This window comes from Echiichthys vipera (genome assembly GCF_963691815.1).
Source record: "Echiichthys vipera genome assembly, chromosome: 2".
NCBI lineage: Eukaryota > Metazoa > Chordata > Actinopteri > Perciformes > Trachinidae > Echiichthys > Echiichthys vipera.
The window spans coordinates 11,353,872-11,370,739 of NC_139827.1; the positions used below are offsets into that span (position 1 = coordinate 11,353,872).

The 16,868-nt window shown below is 38.1% G+C and overlaps 1 protein-coding gene across 6 annotated transcripts in view; it reads left to right on the forward strand.

The window, feature by feature from the left end:
* The window catches only part of gab1 (GRB2-associated binding protein 1), a 51,505-nt gene extending 39,676 nt beyond the window's left edge, over positions 1–11,829 (forward strand). For 4 of the 6 annotated variants that reach the window (XM_083931339.1, XM_083931338.1, XM_083931340.1 and 1 more), the window contains 7 exons: positions 1,105–1,199; positions 2,345–2,645; positions 5,142–5,234; positions 6,485–6,578; positions 7,200–7,323; positions 9,757–9,885; positions 9,983–11,829. In XM_083931339.1, coding sequence (XP_083787465.1) covers positions 1,105–1,199; positions 2,345–2,645; positions 5,142–5,234; positions 6,485–6,578; positions 7,200–7,323; positions 9,757–9,885; positions 9,983–10,141 — 995 coding nt within the window. In that variant the 3' untranslated portion in view covers positions 10,142–11,829. Of the gene's footprint in view, positions 1–1,104; positions 1,200–2,344; positions 2,646–5,141; positions 5,235–6,484; positions 6,579–7,199; positions 7,324–8,599; positions 8,676–9,756; positions 9,886–9,982 lie in introns of those variants that run through there. The other 2 variants (XM_083931341.1, XM_083931343.1) reach the window with 2 other exon arrangements.
* Positions 11,830–16,868: the final 5,039 nt, after the last annotated feature.

Genomic DNA, 16,868 nt, shown 5'->3' on the forward strand with positions numbered 1-16,868 from the left:
GCGCCATCATAATTTCCAGTTCATATCTAAACTGGGGAAGATTCTACTAAAATCTGACAAATAAGAGCTTGAGATCATCTGTGTAGACAATAAATGCCTTTTTATGATAACAGTGGAGTAAAATTAGAAAATAAATTGGATCCAATAATAAAATTATACATTTGTAGCACCAATCTTAAACCAGTGCACAACATCCTTTGTAGAAAGGCTTAAAATAGATAGAGCACAAAAAACAACACACTTTCTGACAAGAGGAGAGAAAATTATGGACACAACATAATATATTCTTCCACTTACTCCTCCCTCTTGTGGTGACAAATGTGATTACATAGTATTAGTGGCAAGAGCGTTGTTTACAAAAACACAAGGGAGTCTGAAGTCTTTTGTTATACTCTCTAGCCATTCTTACCTTAAAAGCTGTCAAACTGATATTTGACATATAATGACTATCCAAGGCCTTCACATTGAATGGATTTGAGGCTATTGGGCATGTATCCAGGACAGTCAGTGGTTTAAGGGGAACCAAAATGAGGGTAAAGGAGTAAAGGAACAATAAATAGGGGGACATAAGTGAATTATTTGTACTGCAAAAGTCACATGATTTCGTCTGGCACATTTGAAACTATTTTTGCTTCTCCTTCGGCAGTTACAGTATTTCAAAGAAGTGACATTTCCCATTGTAATTATTCCTCGTCATGATGGTCTTCCCCCACTTAGTCTTTTTCAGCTGACACACTCATTTGCTGTACAAGTCTTTCCTAGCACTGCTGTGGTTCTTGTGGCCGTAAGTGAAAGGCATTAGCAACTGCATCAGCGCTTAATGAGAAAAAAACAAAACAATATTAAAGTGCTACACAGTAGAGCCATTACATACTGTATGGCTCATGAGCAAGAAAGCACATACCGTATTTAAGCATGTATTTAATGCACTGTTGGGATTATGCTATTGCATAAAGACTTATAATTCGACAAATACTTTTGATATGGAAAAATATGTTCAGTGCTTTTCATTTACTAATAAATTATTGTTAAATATGTTATTTGATAAAGTTACAATACATGAGAATGAAGTGTATATTTTGTCATTTTATTTGTCTTCTGCAGATTTTGGATCCCAGGACTGCTATGACATTCCTAGATCATTCCCCTCTGAGAAAAGCTGCTCATTTGACTTCAATGAAAGCTTCAACAGCTACTTTGTAAGTGGGGCTTTGAGGTTCCCTGGTTTGTAAACTCACAGTAGATTCATGGTGTGATTTCAAGTAGTGGCTTACTGCTTAAAGATACGTTTTCATGTTATGACTGGATGTTTTTGCTAATCTTGATTTCAACTGCTAACAGAGAAATACCATTTTCAAATATGCACTGAGAAAATGCAATATTTCAGCTTACAATAATGTAGCAGATAAAAACTCTTGGTGTCTACATATTTCTTTGGTAATCTTTTTATTTCCACCCAATAAGATGCTGCAGTGCTACATAAGCAAGCCTGCTAGATGTAGTGTTTTTGTGTCATTACTGAAGTTTCTGTTGTTATTTTTGGCAGAATCATACAAGGAAAGGGCATACTCACAAAAAAACAAGCACCCCATTTCCCTAAAGTTTCCACAAGCACAATATTATATGCACAGTCAAAACAATCTCTGCAATCTTGTGTGATAGGGAATAGTCAGTCCATTTAATTATTGATTGGGTACTGTTAGTCTCCAGGCTACTGTAGTGATATTAGCAAAGACTATGACATCAGTTCACTTTAATGCAAACTGAAGAATCACACAGTATAAAAGAGATACCAGACATCCTGTAGCAGGGTCCTATTACACTGCTAGTTGTATACAAAGATGTTCCTTGAACATGAAAGTAGTTGGCTGCTCTTACTATGTTTATATTGACTTTTGTTGAGTATTTCTGTTTCTGTTTCTGTTGTTCGCTTAATTTAGACAAGTCTTTAGCATTACTATCATCAGTTTTGCTTCATGGTAGATCTCTCTTTAACATTAAGGCTTACTGTTAAAGAGCCTGTGTTACCTGGTGCTGATTCAATTCTTCACTTTCTGGACGGTAAACTGACTAGTATCAAAACTACCTAGTTGTACAGGTATGTTTTAGTATTGGTTGTTTCTTTAAGTTCATCCTAGATTGATTTAATGGTTCAGTCTTTCAGAATCTTTAACCAAAGAAAAAAATGTGTTTATATAGATGACTGCTCAGTAGCCAGCAACTATTTTGTGAAGATAATGTTGGACATTATTACTGCTCCTCTGTGACCTTAGAGGCAGCCTCATACAATTTATCTCTGCCTTTGTTTGTAAACACACATATATATATGCCTTCTCACCCCCAGAAAAACAAAGGAATGATGCCCGTGGGCAGCCAGTCCACAGAAGAGGTAGACCAGAACTATGTACCCATGAGTGCCAACTCCCCGTCGCACCATCACTCAGGCAGTTTGTCAGAGCCAATGCACGAACCGAACTATGTGCCCATGACCCCAAGCACCATGGAATTCTCCTCCCTTGGAAAGCAGGTCCCCCCACCCGCCCACATGGGCTTTCGCTCCAGTCCCAAGACACCTCCTCGCAGACCAATGCTCAGTGACTGCCAGCCCCCACCTGTGGATCGAAATCTCAAACCTGACCGCAAAGGTGAGAAGACAACGGGTGTGCATGCACGTGTAACTGTGACTTGGTTCATTAATATTCTGTAGGTTTGTCAAGTTCTTGCTGCGGGTTTGATGTGTGTTGTTGTACTTACCTTGCTTCAGTATGCTCAGTATTCACTAATGCAACAACTGACCATGCTTTGTCTCACACTGGCTCATGGTTGTAAAGCCATCTGCATAACATGTCCAATCTTTCTCAAAGCAGTGTCTTTCTTCATCACACATAAGTTGCCATTGGAAAAATGTAATTTTGTCTTCCTTGGTTTGTCTGGTGGATTCAATACCATCATCTTCTTCTGCATCTGTCCTTGACCGACTTATTTCACCTTTTGGTAAAATAGTTAATTAGTAATTAGTTTAGTGCCTGCTACATCCTCTTACATCCAGCACAGTAAGCTGCTTGTCAAAAGCACTTTTGTCCCGAGCTCAAGAGGCCTGTTGATCGTTTCGGAGGGGGCTGGTCCCTGTGCCACGGAGTGACCGAAGCCCAGAGTGGTCACCTCCATCCCCTTTGTTCCCTTCATCTGAATGGAGTTCTTTGATAAAAGACCTAATAACAAGGGGAATTACAATCTGGGAAGATTGAAAGGCTTAGTAATGGGCAGAGAGAGAAAGAGGATTAAAGGATGTCAGGGAGATAGTGGGCCATCATATAGGGCCCAAAAGTCTGGACTGTTAATGTCACTGAAGAAAATATGACATGTTACAGAGTTTGCCGTTCCTAGTGGGGAAACTTCAAATCTTCCCATGCACCACTTGTGTCGATCATCCCCAAATTTGGCATGCATCATTTCTGGGCTACCATGATGAAAGTTAAAAAATTACTAATTAGTTCAAATTACTTCAAATCATGTGGCTGCTAAAATCCCGATAAAGGTAATGTCATATCTTCATATTGATATATATCACAATATAACATGTTCTCTGTTAATTTAAGAAATAAGTAGTCTATGAAATGATCCCATTTTATTAAGAACTGTAGTGCAAGATAAACTTCAAGTGAAACTATCCAGCTATACACTGATGACTATGTTTGCATAGTGTGATTCCATTGAAAGGTGATAAATTATCATGTTGCATTATTGCCCAGCCCTAGCAGTACTACAGTGCTATTTCACCAACAACAAAAAACATAACTCTAAATATCCAGTGCTCATGAAAGATTGATGTACAGCGATTCTACGTTGTGTGATTGTTTTGGCACAGGGGGGTATCATGTTACGCAGTAGCTCTTCAAAACAACGGGGTTTGCCCAACCCTCTCACATTTTAGACATCCAGCCTTAAGAAGTTTTTAATTATTTGTACAGAATTGTGGTTGGGATGTTAGTATCTTACTTCCAGTGCTATTCCTCACATCAGGTTTTATTAGGACAGCCAAGAGACAGAAGTGTAACTACTATTTTTTAACAGTGTTTAAACATCTGCAAAACCTCTTGACCGGCCTTCGTCTTCTAAAGGCATATTTTTAATTAATAATTTGAAAGGTGTTGCACAGCTTTTAATATAATTTAGCTCTACCTTCCCACAAAATGTAGTAAGCTCTGCTATGTGAACGTCAGATTTAAGCTTTAAAGTTGGATCTGCCTATAGCTGTACTTTGTATTAGAAACAGCACATGGACCAGCAATAAGCACAGAGAATTCAAAATATGGATGGACATCTTTTTGCCAGATGTGTACTAATATTTTAAGTAGGACATTCAGACTGAAACTTCAAATCACTACTGAGAAGCACTGTCTTAAACTATTTATTTTCTAGACTCTGTGTTTAAAGCAGTGGGTTTTTTTTCTTCCTTTTAACAAATAGAATAGCATAAGCTCTTATTTTGGTATTACTCATTTCTTTATTTACCTTGAGCCATGCAAAAATCCTCTATTCTGTGGACTAATTTAACTCACTACAGACTCTGTTCATCTTCTGTGTGCTTCTCTCTCTGCTTTGATTGTCTGAGCTGTAGGTTGTGAGGGCTTTGACATCTGTGGTCAAGCCCAGCAAACAGCTTTTACTTAATTAACTCTATGATATGTGATTTCACTGAAATTAATGATCTGTTAGGTTTTTGTTCTTGTCAGCACCGCAGAAAAATTTTGCAATCAGTGTATTAATGTAAAAGAAGCTACAGTATGTCTCGTCATTAAGTTGTTGCAGATTTGTACTTGCTTGATATCGCCGTGTACTCTCTCAGTGCTTATACACAGCTTGTCGTGCATGCACAGCTGTGATGTCAGTCTTTGTGTGGGAAGCCATGGTGCATGGAGTGCATGTTGGGCAGTATGGGTCTGCTGTTGTCATGACAATCATCCTCTTGATAACTGTGTTGCACAAAAAGGCGATTGGGTGTACGTGAGGGTGTGGTTTAGTTGTTCAGCAAAATCTTCGTCTTTGGCTTTGCATGGCAGGACAGTTGTTATAGTAGGGCTTAACTGTTGTAATCACCATAAATTTTATAATAAGCAAAGTCTTCTTTCACCAATCAGGTCAGAGTCCTAAAATAATAAGAGCAAAAGGTGTCGGTTTAGAGCGAACCGACTCTCAAACCGTAGGTGAATTCCCGAGGGGACGACGCAAGGGTAGGTACTCCACACTGAACTGCCATTGTGCATCTGAAAACTTTCCATTGACCTGTCCAAACTCTACTTCATCTTGACTCTTTGCATGTTATGTACTGTGGGATTTATCTTGTTTGTAAGGCCAGTTGGTTCTGATAAAGATAAACTGTGTGCAAACCAGAATCAACCAAACTGTATCTGTAATGAGCACATCCATTCAGAGTTACCCAAATATGTTTAAGGCTATAACCTGGGTGTCAGAGCTGTTGTATTAATCCAGTCCTCTTTATTTTAACACCCAGTAGGAGGGGGGTGAGTGGGTTGCACCTGATGCAGTTTTATAGTCACAACATGCTTTTAAGAATAAATTATTACTACGGCCTTACCCTAAATACCCCCTCTCTTTAGCGTACTAACATTTCTCTTCCCAAACATTTCTTTTTGTCTTTTTGTTCAATATATTGTGCTTCCAAAACACAATTTCAGATGTAGCACCCACAACAGAATTATTGTCACGAAAAAACACTCACATGGCCCTGGAAAGTAGTAGATGGCTCTTTAGGAGGAAATTGAACAATGATAACATCTAATGAAGGAGAGACTCCCATAGATTATCTATCCGGCTTGTGTACATACAGTATGTGGTCTGACATTAGGCTCTGATAACATGTTAGCTGTAACATTGGACACAATTTTGCATTTTACACGAGACCCATTGTTTCCAGTTTGTATTGCCAATTAGTTCAAACTATGCTTCACACATTTATTGTCCTCACGCATGCAAAAGTTGTTATGTTCTTGCACCAAAATTCTCACCACACTAAATCTGCTCGTGATGAGGACACGCTTTGGGTAAAAGAAATGAAAGGGATAAATGTGGAGAAAATGTTGCTTTATATTTTTTAGGGATTTATGGATTCATTTATAAAGCAATAAAGGATAACACTAGAGAGAGGGGCAATCCAAATGATATTTTTCATTTTTTTTATCAAATCTTTGGTCATTTTCAGCTGTTTCTAATTGTTCAAAACAAGTACTGATACATTCAGTATTCAGGGATTCAACATAGACGCTTGATTAATGTCTACATTAATTTGCTCCAGTCTTGATCTGCATTACAAATTATTTTAAAACTATTAGAATTATGAACATATTGATTAACTCCACATTATTTGCAACTTTTCTGTCCTTGACCTTTGCCAGCTGTACATACATGTAGCTTATGTATGTGTTTTAAGCAGTGACTGACTGGTATGTGTACTTTGCTTCAGGAAGACCCGCTCCACTGGAGATAAAACCACTGCCAGAATGGGAGGAGCCCTGCACACCTGTCCGCTCTCCTGTCACACGGTCATTCGCTCGGGAGTAAGTATCTAAAATGTTCTGCAGCCTTTTTTCGCAGTTCTGCATTTTGCTAACAACCAAGGGCGTGTTCACACTACTCTGCTTTCCTAGCAACCTTTTTTTTAATTTCATTTTTAATTAATTCATTTTTGTTTCACTTCTCATTAGGAGGACTGGAGTGTGTTTCAAAGTTGAGATATATTTTTACTATTTTCATTTTTAAAAGGGTAACATGGCACCAAACCAGTGTGCATTGCCCTTACTGTTTATCTTACCAACACAAAATACAGTTGTTGTGTTTTACAGCTTATTTGTAGTAAAAAATATTATTTTGTGTGAACATTCCCTTTATAGTGGATATAATTAACTTAATAAGTAGGAACTAACACTTCATGCATTACTGTAGTCACCTACCAAAGTAGCACCGCTCATACAAACTTGTCTGGGATATGAGTTTCATAAAACGAAATGCAGTTTGATGTCTTATCTGAGCTGAGGTCTATTTCTGTCCTGTGTGCTGCAGGGACTCTTCTGGCTGCAGTCACTTATAGCTGTGGCTGATATGTTTGTATTATATTTTGTGCTCACCAGAGACTGTATTTGTCTGGAAGTCGGTGTGTAAACATTGTGAATGCTGCTCAGTCTCTCTAGGTTTCCAATGCCAACAAGACCCCCGTCAGTGCATAGTACGGCATCCAGCACTGACTCCGAGGACTGTGATGAGAATTATGTAGCCATGGTCTCTAATATGTCCACAGACGAACCAGTATGTAACACACAACTATACTCTGAAATAAGAAGTTGCATGATTATTTTTCTTCTAGTCTTAAATTGCAGCTAATTAAAGCTACAGAAAAAATGTGCTAAATGTCTAATTTGATTTTGATTATCGTGGTTTGTTGAAACTATTTTAAATCATTATTATATTATACATTTACAAACACATTTTCACAACAGATGCACCATAAATACAGTAAAGTTTGTATGAAGCAGACAAGTCATTCATGGTTGAACACCTTGCAACCTAGAAAGTTAAGCTGTAATTTCTGTACAGAAAGTTTTAGAAATCCCATTTCCAGCTCCTGCTCCTCTCCCTAAAGCATACATTAGTGTAGACAAATTGCTGGTTGCTGCAGACGGACTCCTCGCCACTTTTCTCTGCAGTTTCCTCTTGTTCTGCCGCTCTGCTTTCTTTATTCTCTATCTTTGTTCTTTTGGTTTTCAGGTACTGTGTTCTTTAAAAAAGATGCTAGGTTTGTCAAATCAGTACCCTCACTGTAGTTCAAAATTAGGGATGCATGGATGGTGAAATTCTGAGCAGATTCCGATGTTGAAATTCACAATTCGTCTGGTAGCTGATGCACAGGTTTTTTGAATTTTTAAGTGTTTTAAGGTAATTCAGCCTTACGAATGACTATGATTGAAAAAAATCATACATGCAACCATTAATGCAACCTTCTTTCACATGAAACACATTTTCTCTGAAAAACAACTGCTACAAAAGCCTCTTTTTTTAACCTTTTAACCCAACATTTAGCCAGCGCAAAATAGATGCAACACAGCAGATAGACATTGTCACTGCAATTGGAAAATACCAATACTAATGTTGAGCCGATACATTGGTGCATTCCTTTTCAAAAGATCCCTCTCTGTTATATGGGCATTGGTTGAAATTAAATCAAACTGAGGTGTTTTTTTAGTTATTCAGTAATGCCTGTGGAAATTGGTGCATTTGGGTACATCAACAATAAATACACTTATGGGCATTGCCATTGGGGATTCTTTCTCTTACAGTTTGGGTATTTTAAGTACCATTTTCCTATTTTTCTTGCTGTAATATTTAACTTTTTTTTCCAACATTTGCTTCGATATTGTCTGCTGACTTCTTGTTCTATCATTACTCATGTTAATTTCTTTCTCCCTAGTTCCTCATTTCTTTGGCTTCATGAAGCTCCATTCATTTTCTTTTTCCTGCATTTTGTTCTTGACCATCTGCTGTTTCTTTTTTTCCTTTGTCACTGCTTCCTTCTCACTCTGTGTAGAGAGGAGTCCTTCTACTGCACAGTCCCCATCACCCCTGTAAAGAGGGAGGTGGAGGAACTTGACACCATAGAGGAGGTGAGCAGGGTTGCCAGGTTAGACATGCATGGCCTGCCCTGTCAGAACACCAGAGATTACCAGTTTCAGGTGTTTTAATCACTCCCAAACACCAGCTAGAAACTGTGGATTTGATACAGTTTAATTTGTAGATGTTATATTCAGTATGTCCTAGTTTTGTCACCATCCTAGTTCTAATAGCTCCACCCAACTTGTAGTTAGAAATTAACACTACCTATAGGTCCAACATGTACCTGAGTGTTGTCACAATACCAGCATTTTGAATTTGGCTACAAACACTAAAGCTCTCTGTTTTTATCTTGAATTTGATCTTATACAGAAAATAAATGAAAATACAAAGTGATGTCACAGACCCACTGCTATATCTAATATAGAAAATATGGAAGGCACCCTAGACAAGATAAACATCATAAAATATGCAATCAGTGCAAGTACAAAAAGCTTTTCAGAATTTAAACTAAAATATGTAAAACCCTGAATGTCTTTGGAAAGTTTTTTGTTTTTTTATTGGACAGCTTTGAAGCAACTGGCGTTTTGGCATGTTGGTTTTGTGCCCATTTATGTTGTCAGCGAAATGATGCATCCGTGCTTCAGCGAACAAACTTTGCCAGTCTGGTGCCTGTTTGATCAGACCAGCTAGATGAAAAGATGTTCACTGATTAAACAAATCTATTCTGAAAATGAAACGATATTCGAAGTAGTACGGCCGTATGATTCACTGCTTGCATTATGTTTTACAACTACTTTTGATGGACTGTGACTTTGTTCACTACTGTACAAAATTAGTTTGGGTTAATTGTCTATTGGCAGTCCTCTTTTTCATCCTTTAAAAGTTGCAATACACAAACCGTCTGTACCTGTATGTGCATTCTTGAAGTTGAGTTTGAATGCAGTTTGGGCTCACAGAACATACTTTGTGGAAAGTAAACTTTCTCGGAAATCAAATCAGTCAAATCTCTTGAAAACAAATGTTGGTTATTGTGACAATGCTAGATTGTATTAAAATGTGAGCTTTGTTTCACTGACCCTGCTTCAGTGTTCCTCTTCTGTCAATAAAAGCATCCTTTCCTGACTTATGTAGAACATGAAGCTTGGTGCCCCCATGACTGCGGATGGTGGGAGCAGCCCTATGGTGAAGCCAAAGGGAGACAAGCAGGTGGAGTACCTGGATTTGGATCTTGATCCTGGCAAATCTACCCCACCTAGGAAGGTAGGAATTTATCAGCCCCCACATCCTAAGCCATGTGTTCGAAAGTCATTTTAAAGGAACGTTTAAGAATGACCTTTTGCATGTTTTCGTTCTTTAGATGAAAAGCAATGGGACGGGAATGGCAGTGTCAGACGAGCGTGTTGACTACGTGGTTGTGGACCAGCAACGGACACAGGCCCTTAAGAGCACCCGGGAGGCCTGGAACGATGGCCGCCAATCCACAGAGACAGACACCCCTTCCAAGGGACCCAAGTGACCCTGAGGTCCCACTGTCCAACCCTCCGTCCAACTCACCAAACCGCTGGGCCTTTAACACCATTATAGGCTCTGGTTTGGGCTTTAGGACGGTTCAGCTGTCACGTTCCACCTCAGCAAGATCCTTAATGTGTAGGGCCAGTGGAGCTTTGTAGCCACTCAACTGTGTTTAGTTTACACTGCTGTCAGGCCTAGGACAGCACTGTATGTGCAGTTGTAGGAAGGGGCGTGAGCCAAGAATAAGCTGTATGCAGTATGAAAGCAGGTGGAATGACTGGACTTGTCTTCGGGGTTTGACTTAAACAGACTCATGAACTTGAAACATTCACTGCCTTCTATATCGGATTAGAGTTTTCTGTTGTTCACTTTTTAATGGCCGGTGGGCTGATCCACAGTTAACATTTCCTTAAATTATAATGCTGTTTGATGTTGTTTTGGAGTGTAAGTGAAATCACTTGATAACATGATCACAGTACTTTCTCAATGCAACACTTTACTACTTAGCATAGCTGGTTAACAGTGTTGAATTTTCAGTTTCTCCTGTTTCAGCGGAGGGAAGTTTCCGTGGCACTGGTCACGGGTCAGTTTTACAATTTCTTTACCAAATAAGTTTGGATGGCTGAAACTTACCCTGACCTATATCAAAGGCAAACTTCAAACGATCCCCAAGATAACCCAGTACGACAGAATTTCATAGTTGTATTATTTTTTTCTTTTAAAGCAAAGGCAGTTGAACATGTTCATTTTACATGTAACCAAGTGCTCAATTTAAGCTTTGGATTCACTCAAGGTTTAATCCACTGAACATGATTTGATTTCCATTTACTTTGTATGTGGAGATGCTTCAATCTGTTATAATGGAAGTGCAAAGACTGTACAAAAGTGTTATGTATATAAACAGGAAAAGTGTCCTTTATTTGTATGGAATATCCAGCGTGTTTGACTCGAAGGTATGTGGATTCTGCAGGGTAGAATCCTGTGCCTGTCTTAGGTGGTATCAGGACTTGTGATTATTGAATGAATTACTGTGAGTTTATAAGAGAACGTAACAGGTTTTCTATAAGTTATGCAAAGGTATCCAACTTAGGCTAGAGAGAGAGAGAAAATCAGGTACTAATAAGACAACTATCCATTTCTAATTTATTTCTCATGTGATTTCATCAAGTGGATGTCGTGTCCACTTTTAGCTCAGTATTCTTGATTCATATGGAGGAACATTTGCTATAGTCTGTTAAAATGCTTAGTTTGACAAGCGCCGGTCAATTAGTTTCACAAGTTAATTGATATTCCTCATTTCTCTCTCATCTTCTTAGGTTTAATTTATTTCAAATTGAACTGGCATACAGTTTTGGGAAATTGACTGCCCCGTGTAGTCAACTTGATACATCTTTTATAGACCGTGAAACGTCTTTATGTCTGCATAAATCTGTGCTTTACTAACCTGTGAACTCTCACTTAGAAATCCCAAGCATGTGCTACCACAGGATAAAATCATTGCTGTACATATTTTGCTATCAATTAGATTGAACATGTATCATTTGAAAAATGTGCCTACTAAGTCATCTTCATTCTACTTCACTCTTTCCTTATTGCAGTCTCTTTGTGATACAAACTGCGAAGCTCATGATGCTTTATCTTTTTTAATGAATCTCGACAGGAAATGTAAATTTTAAAAGTGAACTAAATAAAATCCAACCTCTTATGGTGTTGTCTTTCTTCAAACTGATTTTCCCATTATGTTTAGGATATCAAGTTATAATGGACAATTCAATAATTTAATAGGTTTTCAGGAAAATTGTCTAGACATCCTAAGAAATTATAGCCTGCAAGTATGATCTGATCAGTATATTTGTGGATCAAACTAGTGTCCATGTCTTCAGTTGCTTAATAAGAAAACTGCACATAGCCTTAATGTGTGTATGTCTTCCTCAGCTACATTATTGGCTTTTTAAACTAAACAAAGATGGCGGCATGGAAGTAATCCATTATCTTTTTGCACAAGGCAAGACATACTATAAAATTATGACATTAAGCAAATTAGACTGATATAGTTGTAAACGTAATATATATATTTTAATTTAAAAAGAAAATTGAAGGGCATACTACAAGATGGGCATGTCCTTTTTATGTCATTTCTGGTTGCCATCTTTATTAAGTACTGAAAGCTAAAGCATTAGCTAAAGTCTGAACTTTTTAAGTGCGTTTCATTCTGGTTTAAGTCCTTCAAAGTTAAGTCACATGCTTCAGCAAGTAGATTGTTTTGCACAGAAGAATCTGGAAACGTTACAAAAGTGCAAGTAAGTGAAGTCTTTACACATTTTGGAGTAGCCTAGCCGTTAGCATTAGAATTAGCCTTTAACGCTATGTGTAATATGACTAAATACCTTGTCCTTGGAAATAGCCGTTAGCAATTCGACAAAACCCTCTTAATTCAAATCGTAACTTTTATTTTTTTTTATGATATAAGTGATAGATTTACGATTTTACCAACGAAATGCATATTATTATGTGTTATTCTCTACTCAATTGTCAGTGACCCACAGGGACATTTTTACCTTGGAAACAGCATCTCCATGACAACAAAGCAACCCATTCTACTGCAGAAGGAAGGTGGCTGAAAGCCTCAGAAACACCAAGTATGTTGAAAGTTTCAAGTTAAGATTGTTTTTGTGTGTGTGTGTCAGAAATATCTTAGTTTTACTAGTTTTGTTCGTAGTAAACTTGGCGGATGTAGCAGTATTTGCTCCTTCAATGTAAAATATAGGCTACATTGCTCAAGTGTCAAAGGAGATGTTGAACTACAGTAGATTTAGGTTGAATTGCATTGAATCTGCTTTAACGTAGAATTGAATGCATTTTTCACCAGGGCTGGGTAATAATTCAATATGCTAATTTATCTTTCAATGCAATCGTATTGTGATGAAATAATATGATATACAATGATGTCATCTTAATTGATCACAAGCACAAATTCAATTTCTCAGAAACTCTAATGTGAAGTACTTTTGAAAGAATATAGAAGAAGAATAAAAGACTGTGATTTGTTTTTTTTGCATTGCAATATCTGTGTGCATTGCAGGTAAACATAATCAATGCCTAGCCGGAAAAAATATATAAGTAATCATTTTACTAAAACTGTTCATTTTGCATTTAAGTTCATAATACAATGAGTAAGTAGTCAGTACTTTTCAATTTCAACATTTACCTTTACCCATATTATCCTCTTTGATAGTTTTTGCTATAGTTTTCACTGCAGAGCTTTTTGCAGCTCTGGCCAGAGGCCAGAATAGCAATTTAAAGCATGGGTCACCTTGCACAGGAACCCAAATCTCATGTGTTTACCTGTTTTAAGTTTTTACTCAGCTGACCACTAGATGTAGCTGTTGTTTGAAGAACTACAGTACATGGCTCTGCTTTGCCTATGTCCACACCCCTTTCAGTGCAGTCACTTCTTTTGATATCCTGCTGTCTGCGGCTCTGCAGTGCTGTGGCATCCTATATTACATTTACAATTTCTTAACTATGAACTTCACAGGCCGAGTAGCTGTAGTCCAAGGTAACTGCAATTAAGCCATGAAAACGTGAGTTTGTAATTGTATAACCCCTATGTCCATGTGGCTGTTTCCAACGCAGTATATACAGGGAGCATTTTCACTTGTGTGTTTTCCTAACACAACATCTAATTTCGTGGTCTGTCCATTGGAAGGATGCTTTACAGGATTTCTTCAAGGGGCCACCACAAGGGTGATTTGGGTCTTTTTTTAAAAAGTATTACCTTCTTATTACGCTCGGTTTATTTTTATATGTACTAACCATGGCTCATCAATCTCCTAATTGTGTGCCATAAAGCACTGCATTTCAACACACATTTTCACAAATCTGTGTGTGACAATGTGCTGCAGTCGTTCACATATTTACAGTCAGTCTTTCTTGTAAAATACGGGGGTGGTTATCCTTTTGAAGCAAAAGAGAGACCCACAGTAGATATTCCTCTGGAATGGAGTGCGTTTCAGATATTATTATCTTTGTTAGCGGATAAATAGGGGTGAGCCAACTGCATTTAGCTATATCAACTATAATCTTGTCATAGACACAAATCATAAACTCTCTGTTTGCTTCTGCATCTCTTTGAGCTAAATGACATGAAAATGTACCAAGAACCTGTACAGGTTTGCATTAACTTGCGTGCAAACTTGCATGTTTGTTGCATTATCTGTACAAGGTCTGTTCCATTTTAACTTGAATATTTGTGATGTTTGTCTACTGACGTAAATATATCAACCAGCTATAATTATTATATATTAATATATTCAGCACAGGCCTCTTGATTATTCACATTCAACATATGGGCCAATTGTCTTCACAGTCACATTTAATCCTATAAATCTGTAGTACTCAGCATCATGAGATGAGATATACTCTTCAATACTCTGTCTTTCATTGCACTGGCTGTAACCTTTTAACCTCTTTGTGAATAACTTAATTAAAGTTCATATTTGGATAGGATTATATTTGGTACTAGGACACACAACAGATTGTAAAATGTTGCTCTCAGGTCGCTTCATGCATTGCATGCATGCAATTTTCATGACGCTGTCAGACGTGGCTGATGGCTGACAGGTTAACATACAGCCTTTGGCACAGGTTTTGACTCCTTTTATTTTTAAATTGCTACTTTTTCCATGTTCATGTGCCTGGCTGGTTTTCATGCTTGATGTGTGAGAACTAGATTACTTGTAATGGCATCATCTGGGGCTACGTGAGGGTTATTTTCATCTCATGCTTGACCTTGGGGACCTGAAGAACATTGCATGTGGGTTAGGGTGAACATGTTTCCCAGGCTGCTAATATACAACTAAAGTATGTAGAAATGGAAGGCAAGAAATGCGCGTCCAAACCCAAAATGAGGTTACTCTGATCAGTGGGTGGTAATGGCCCTATTTGTAAGAATAAAAAATGCTGCATATAAAAGGTGCCAATATCAGCCAGATGCTTAACAACACATGAAACATTTTACCCTTCATTCAGTTAAAAGCTTTAAGCTGTTGTGAGAAAAGCATCTTAATTACTAACGAGGCAATGTTTGAAGGTAAAGTACAACTAGAGCCTGCTCTGTTTGTTTACTCGTGATTCAACCTGTTCAGTCATAGTTGTGTAGTGGTGCAGCCTGGGGAGCCTCTATATGCAGTATCCTTGGCAGTGTGTGAGTATTGGAGCAGGGAGAGAGTCTCTGGCTTCTTAACAGGGCCAGTAGAATAATTATGAGGCCAGCTGAGAGGCTGTTCTTCGGTAGCAGAGCTAGTGAGCTTTATTGGGTCTAGCCTGTCCTCCTGGACCTCTGCCTGGACTGATGGCAGCGGTCTGTATGGTGGCCTGGGGTGCTGTCCTGTGGGGCTAGTTGCAGAATAAAAAAATGTTGAGGTACAACGACGTGGTGAACTACACACAGTATAAAGTTTCCAAACTAATTTTAGGAACCATGTCGATTAGGCTTGGGCGATATGAATAGATTGTGGATCAACACTATATTGGTTGACCATGATAATGGTCCTCAATAATAACATAACGTTATTCAATTATACAATGTCTGTTATGAATTTTGCACTATTCAGTCTATTTTAAATGTTTCCCTGTATTCATCCTGCAGCATTGCACCGGCGAGACTCCATGAACGGAGCAACAAACTGTGGTTAGTTTAAGCGCCTGTAACAACGGAAGGACAGTTGCGTGTCTGTTATCTAAACTGCTACAAAGTCAGTTGAACAGGTGAAGGCTCGTTAACAACACTTTAACATGTTAACTGATTTTACTCCAGCCCCCCGCGACCCCGACAGCGACAAGCAGTTGAAGATGAATGAATGAATGAATGAATGAATGAATGAATGAATGAATGAATGAAGGGTTGACAATATTCAGCGACATGAGTAAAAGGTAATGCTTCATCCATATACTCTTGTCACAGCATAGCACATTGCACTCCAGAATGAGTGACAGCTTTGTTCAGCTCTTTTTCTATAATAAGTGTACCAGTTACTTAGTTAACTTGTTTTTCACTGTGCTTAATGCAGCACAAGAGGTAGAAGTGGCGGGCTGCGTTCGCCAGCGGTGGTCTGATAAACAGTAAATTAACTAAATCACCAAACTTGTAGGTTGTAAAAAAAAACGTGGGCCTGTGTAATCCTCCTTACATACATTAAAGTTAATCAATTACGGTTGATCGATCTGATTGATCTGAGCATGACCTCCTGTAAAATAGCGCTTAGTGCCTATACGTGGTGGCGACTTATGGGTATTGCAACTTACTCATCTTAAGTCCATACATATTTATATTTATGTGAATCTCTCTTTCCTCTCTCTCTCTCTCTCTCTCTCTTCAACCCTTTTTTACAATAATATAGTGATGTTTTTTTTTAAACAATATTGTCATTAGGCTAATTTTGATATTGTCCCAATCCTAGTGTTGATGCTTTAAGCACTTTAAAGGTGGTGAATTGAACAAGAAACTGCAACGTGCTCTTGTCAACAATATCCTGCTCACGTTGCCTGGTTAATTAACATTATTAGTATGAGTGGAATGTCAGTGCTATGCACTTCAGTAAATTATGCAGATGTGTGTCATATTAATGGGGAAAATACCTCAAGTGTTAAAAAAATGAACATTGCTCAAGAGACATGTTTTTCCTAGTAGGCATCACTGGGCCGGTAGAGCAGTTAATTGATGGGGTAGT